At 44.6% G+C, this 6,408-nt stretch overlaps 1 protein-coding gene across 1 annotated transcript; it reads right to left on the bottom strand.

Moving 5' to 3' along the window:
* Nucleotides 1-1,141: 1,141 nt before the first annotated feature.
* On the bottom strand, nt 1,142-2,350 carry LOC102866091 (monocyte differentiation antigen CD14-like). Its single transcript, XM_006891223.1, has one exon. The coding sequence runs from the start codon at nt 2,348-2,350 to the stop codon at nt 1,142-1,144; it is 1,209 nt and encodes a 402-aa protein (XP_006891285.1).
* Between the last annotated feature and the right edge of the window lie 4,058 nt (nt 2,351-6,408).

Here is a 6,408-nt window from a genome sequence, read left to right as displayed (position 1 = left end):
TTTAATAAAAAAATTTAAAAAAGAAAATATTAAGATTTCAAGAAGAATGACCCAAGAATCTCATGACAAAAGCACTTTTTTTGGTGTAAAATATCTATGAAAACTACTTACATATGGTTTTGCCCAAACTAGCTCTGAGAAATCTGGAGATTAATGGCTTTGTGGAAAGTAAGTCATTTTTAATTGCTATTTTGATCTGTCAGTGGAAACTTTGGGAGTTTCATAAACAATTTTGTGACTGATTAAACAAATCTTTGTAAATGCCAACCAATCCAAATAACTACTTTTTTTGAGTACTCCCAGCTGGATGATTTTTAAAGTTATTAATATTTCCATATAAAAATACTCTGAAAAATCCTACGGATTGGAACACATTGTCATTTCATTTTGTGCTGTACTATTTGAACTACTATTCTCACTAAAACACTGCAATCTCTCTCTCTCTCTCTCTCTTTCTATTTCTCTCTCACTCTCTTTCTCTTCCCTGACAGGGTACTGAGTTTTAGTCTTTTAAAGTAGAAGCAGATGAATGGGAAGTGCACCAAAGGGGAAACTTATAGGAATGTGGACCGCTCAGATACCCTTTAATGCTGATGCCAGAATTTCGCTCAGAAAGCATTGATTGTGCAGAACGCCTGCAGCTTTTCTTGTACTGATGTCTTTTCCCTGTCACATCTTCCTGTCACTCTGTCCTGTGGTAAGGAGCTAGAGTCTCCCTTACCTAGAAAGGTCTCTCTCTTTCTCATTGCAACCAGGTGGCTATGAGTAGAAACTGGCTTGTCCTTGACCTTCCAATGGGTTTTCGCAGGCTGTGAATGGAAGAGATTGACCATCTTTCTCCTCTGCAGCTACTGGTAGATTCAAACCTCCAGAGAGGTGTTGGCAGCACAACTCTCTACAAAATAAGCCCCCACGTAAGGAGTTAAGAAGAAGAGTCGAAGTATGGGTACCAGGCTCAGCTTGTATCAGACACCCAAGAAAGATCTGCTGCCGAACGAACAGTAATCTGTTGGATGAACAGTACAGATCAACTGTTTAAGGTATTAATAAAACGTGGCGGCAGATTGGGTTGGTCGAGATCCGCTGACAGCGCTTTTTCCTTCTCTGTCCGGAGGTCCGTTTGTTCTTCTCCCCGTGGGTCCTAAACAAAGTTCCAGTTCCCCAAGAACAGTACTAGACTTCCTGATAGCCCTGTGGCCAGGAGCCAGTATACACAGGTTCGGGCCACACTGGAGTTCATTGAATCCCCATAGGGTTTGGGGGATTCAGGGTCCATGAAAGGATTCCCATCCAGTATTAGCTTTTCCACCTCTGGCAGCTCATCTGGCCTTGGAGCCCTGCTCAGACGGTTGCAGCTGAGATCCAGCACCCTGAGCTTAGCGGGCAGTCCCTTAGGCACCTGCTCCAACCCAGCAAAAGAAAAGTTGAGAGACTTCAGTGTGCTAGGCCAGACGCACCCAGGGGCGCCCAGGTGTGCACTGGCACGGAGCGCGTTTTGGCTAAGGTCTAGGTGGTGGGGCTGCACCACAGCCGCTACCAGCGTTTCGCACACGACTGAGAGCGTTTCCATCCCCGCATTGCGCAGCCTCAGATCCTGGAGAGCAGGGAACTTGTGCCCACACAGGGTCGCAGCCAGTCCGCCCTCTCCCAGACCGGGGTTGTCTGACAAATCCAGAGTGGCGAGGCTCGGGAAACTACGAAGCTGCTCACAGGAGAAGGCAAGCGGTTGTGCTTGTACAATGCCCAGTTCCTTGAGGTTCGGCCTGAGCCACTGTTGCAGCTCGGCCAGCCAGGCACCGCCTGCGGCCCAGGACACGTTGCGGAGGCGGAGGGTGGAGAGTGCGGGCCCCGCGGCTTCCAGCGCTGGTGGTAAAGTACCGGTTATCTCCAGGTCTTCAAGTGTCAATTCCCGGAGGCGGGAGTGACCGAGCGCGCGCAGGAGGGCGAACAAGAGCCGCGCGGGAACCCGCGCAGCGCCCACTGTCAGCTCCCTCACGCGCAGACCCTTGACCACATCAGAGTACTGCCGTGGGCTGGTATCTGCATGTTTAAGAAACTTCTCTAAGTTGCGGCCACCAGCACGAATCTCCACCTTGTAGGCAACCATACACTGGAATCCACTGGACCAGTCGGGCTCAGGATCAGAAAAATTGCAGGAGCAGAGGTAATCCTTATCGTCCAGCTCGCAGGGCTCTGGCGTGACTTCTGAAGTACACAGCAGCGACGGCAGCAGCAGCAACAGCAACAAGTAGGGTGAGAGATCCTGGGGAGATACGTGATAGAGGCTAGTATCTACCCTTGCAGATCCCCTTGCATCCCCGAATCTGCCCTGGAGCACTTTACTTACCATGGCTCTGCGCTTTAGAAACGTTCTGAAAAGTGCTTTGGCTTCTTGCCTACTTATGGGCGCTCCCCTTAGGTGGCTCGAGGCGTAGATCTTTCCCAACTTTTAAGGTCTGTAAGAATTTATGTAATCTTTTTTTGTCACTATTTCCTCCTCGGGTTAAGACAGGTTCCCTCCCAAACTGTTCCTTCCAGCCATCCCCCTCACTTCTCTTCTGGGCAATTTTGCAATGGCGGGGGAGGGGGGAGCGTAACAGGAAGAATCCTGCAGACGCTGGCAATGCCAGAGTGACTCATTCGCCCGGGGTTTTTCCAGAGGTGAGAATAACCCCCAGGGTCAACAGCCGAGAATCTGACCTCCTGGGCAAGTATTCCAACAGCCTTAATCCGGGAAGAATTCTCCTCCATCGGTTTACCCCATTCGTGATTACTACTATTACCCACTGACGATCTAAATCCAACTTATTGAATACCAAACACCTATTGCAGTGGAGTAAAATTCTGACACATAGTGGCCCTCAAAGACAGGGTAGAAGTGTCCCGTCTGGTATTTAAGGCTGTAGATCTTCATGACACAGTTTTCTCCCAGAGAGTGGCTAACTCTTGTCATCTACGGGGAAACAACTAAGCTGATCCTCCAGTGCATTTTGAGAGGCAGTAATTCCTACAGAAGATGGTTCATCTTTCTTCCATAGAGTCACTGGAGGATTTCCACCACCAGTGAGGTGCAGCCTTTGTGGTAGCAGTACAACTCCCTATGGACGAGGCCACTAGACCAGCAGAGTAGCTGATAGGTTCAAACCGTTGGCCTTTTGGTTAACAGCCAAGCACTCAACAATTCCCAACCAGCTTCATTAATTTAATTAGCTGTCTTTTTCCAAGAGATTGCAAGCTTTATGTATTGACTCCAAGGGGTAAAATTGGATTCAAGAGAAGAACAATTACCTGATATATACTTCCAGTACCTTTCCCTCCTTCTTTGTTCTTTTGTTTGAAGAATAACTTCTTGAAAAATAGAGGTATATAACAGAGACAAGTTGCCCAAATTATTTCCTCACTCATTATTTCCATGTCTCATCCTGAAATAGGAAGCAGGATATTTTGAACACTAATTAACTAGTTAAATATCCCTCTTTGCTCAAATTCACATTCCTGTGTTCAGTGAAGGAACTGCTGGAGGTATGATGAATGAGAATTAATTATTAACACTTTACTTTTGCCAAGAGAAAAAGTAAGTTCTTAAAGCCTTAAATTATGGGTCATGCTTTTACTTTCATATCCCAGATTTACAGTCTTCAGAGGACAAAAGCTACATGAAAATATTTTCAGTTCCTCAAAAACTCATACTTTTGGAGCTTGAATCAAGTTCCAACTTTGACTGACCCTCCATTGGGTTTCTGAGCCTGTAAATGACTATGGGAGGAGCCATGGGACACAGGGGGCCTTTGGGTTAGCAGTGGAACAGACTACAGACCGTGCCACAAAGAATTTCCATTTCCCCTATGATCCTGGAACAGCTGTGCATTTGTCCTCAACTCAAACAAACAAGCCTCACCAGACCACACTGGTCTATTAGACATGCCCTGATACTTGGAGACTGGGAGCCCTGGCGCAATAATTGGCACAGTGGACAGGGCGCAATGACATCCACAAGGACTATGATATGAGTATAGATTGGTGTTTAATGAACTGGTTCTGTAATCAGTCTGCTTTGCAATCTCAGTTCTATCACTGACGTTATAAGGAAGTTTCTAGGTCTCAGAGTTTTGGGCTCTTCTTTTGCAAAATGGAAGTCATGAAAGGACGGTCTGTAAAAAAGCTCTTGGCACCAAACCACATATGTTTATTTTAGTGTTGTTGTCAGGTCAGAAAAAAAAATATTTTATATTCATGCTGGACCCATACGACAAAGTAGAACTGTCCACAAGGTTTGGTTTGGTTGGGTGTTGTGTTGTTGTTTTTTGGTTTTTTCCTTTAAGGGAGCCAAGCTCTAGCTCTATCAAATAGCCAAACTGCCAAATGTTAGTCTCTGCCACCAGGACTCCTTATATTGCTTGTTATTTCTCTGCTTCAGAGTTTTTCAGTCCAGAAGACTCAGGCTCTTGAAGTTTTGCTTCCTCAGCTCATAAACTCAAAGACACTCTCTGAGATTGGCAGAGTTAAAGGTAAAAAGAGAAAATGTTGTTGTTGTGTGATGTTGAGTCGAGTATGACTCATGTGACCCTATGAACAAAAGATCTGAATCCTTTTCTATCCTGTGCCATCCTTACACTTACCAACACACAAGAGCCCATTGCTCTGCAATCAACCCACCTGATGGAGGATCTTCCTTTCCTTTGCTGACCCTCCACTCTTCCTAGCATCAGGTCCTTGTCCAAGGAATAACACCTCCTAGCAACAAAGTATGTGAGGCAAAGCCTCATCATTCTTGTCTCTAAAGAACACTCCAGCTGTACCCTTTCTGAGACATATTTGTTTGTTCTTTTGGCCGTCCATGGGATATTCAATGTTCTTTTCCAACACCACAGCTCAAGGGTATCAATTTTGCTTCAGTCATCCTTATTCACTGTCCAGCTCTCAGATGTATGGCAAGTGATTGGAAAGATTATGGCCTGAATCAATTACACCTTAGTCCTCACTGACATCATTACTCCTCAATAATTTGGAGAGGCCCCTAACTGCAGATTTTCTCAGTGCAATGTGTCTTCTTGTTTCCTGACTGTTGATGCAAGGGGTGTTAATTGTGGATCCAAGCAAGATGAAGCTGTTGGCAGTTTCAATCTCTTCTCCATTCATCATGATGTAGCCTATCTGTCCAATGGTAAGAATTTTTGTTTCCTTGACATTGAGATGCAATTCATAGAAGAGTCTGCATTCCTTTATCTTCTGCAACAACTGCTTCATGTCCTCCTCACTTTTAGCAAGCAATGTTGTGTCATCTGTATAACACAGGCTATTGATGAGTCTCCCTCCAATTCTGATGCTACATTCCTCTTCATAGAGTCCAAATTCTCAAATAATTTGCTCACCATACAGATTCAATAGGTATGGAGAGAGAATACAATACTGAAACACTCACCTTTTAATTTTAAATCATACAGTTTTCGCCTGCTCTGTTCACACAACAGCCTCCTGGTCAAGGTATAGGTTTCATGTGAAAGACACAAAATGGCAACTTTAACATAGATCTCACCTGATGGGCTGCATAGGAATCAGATTGATTACATTCATTGAAGAAATCATTGGAGAAGGTCAATATCCCCAGTCAAAACTAGGCCAAGGACAGACTGTGGGTCAGGCCATCAATTACCTATATGAAAGTTCAAATTGAGGTCAAAGAAAATGAAAATAAGTCCACAAGAACCAAGATATGATCTTGAATCAATGCCATCTGAATTTCAAGATCATCATGGGAATAGGTTTGAGGCATGGAACACCAATGATTGAAGACCAGATGAGTTGTGGATATCAAGGATGTCATCCATAAAGAAAACAAAAGATCATTACAAAAACAGAGGAGAAAGAAAAAAATTAAATGGATGTCAGAAGAGACTCTAAAAATGGCACTAGAGCATTGAGAAGACAAAACAAAAAGGGACAATAATGGACAATAAAGATTTCCACCTCACATTTTGATTCAAGAAACATCTATTGAAAATAGAAGATGGCGGCAGAGGCAGAGACAGCGTGGTGAGCTGCGGGAGCAGCGAACCACTTAAAGCAGGGCCATTATGGCCTTCCACAGACTTCGGTTTATTGATAATTGAACACTTAAACAGTTGATGACTGGCCCTCAGTGAAGATCGAGGCTCAAAACAACAGGAATTCAAGGATTCTCAAGGAGAAATGGGCCAAAGAAGATGATTACCTATGCATTGGACAGGCCAAAGAGGATGATCACCTATGCATTGGACAGGCCAAAGAGGACGATTACCTATGCATTGGACAGGCCAAAGAGGACGATTACCTATGCAATGGATTGCTGAAAGTCACTGTGAGTCTGATGACCTTAACAGTGGCAGCATGCACATGAGGACCCACATCCTAAATGCACCACATATTTTG

This window comes from Elephantulus edwardii, unplaced genomic scaffold (genome assembly GCF_000299155.1).
Source record: "Elephantulus edwardii isolate Elephantulus edwardi_28Jun2011 unplaced genomic scaffold, EleEdw1.0 scaffold00095, whole genome shotgun sequence".
In the NCBI taxonomy this organism is placed as follows: domain Eukaryota; kingdom Metazoa; phylum Chordata; class Mammalia; order Macroscelidea; family Macroscelididae; genus Elephantulus; species Elephantulus edwardii.
The sequence above is the reverse complement of the archived record's forward strand: the minus strand, read 5'-3'. Positions and strand labels throughout refer to the sequence as shown.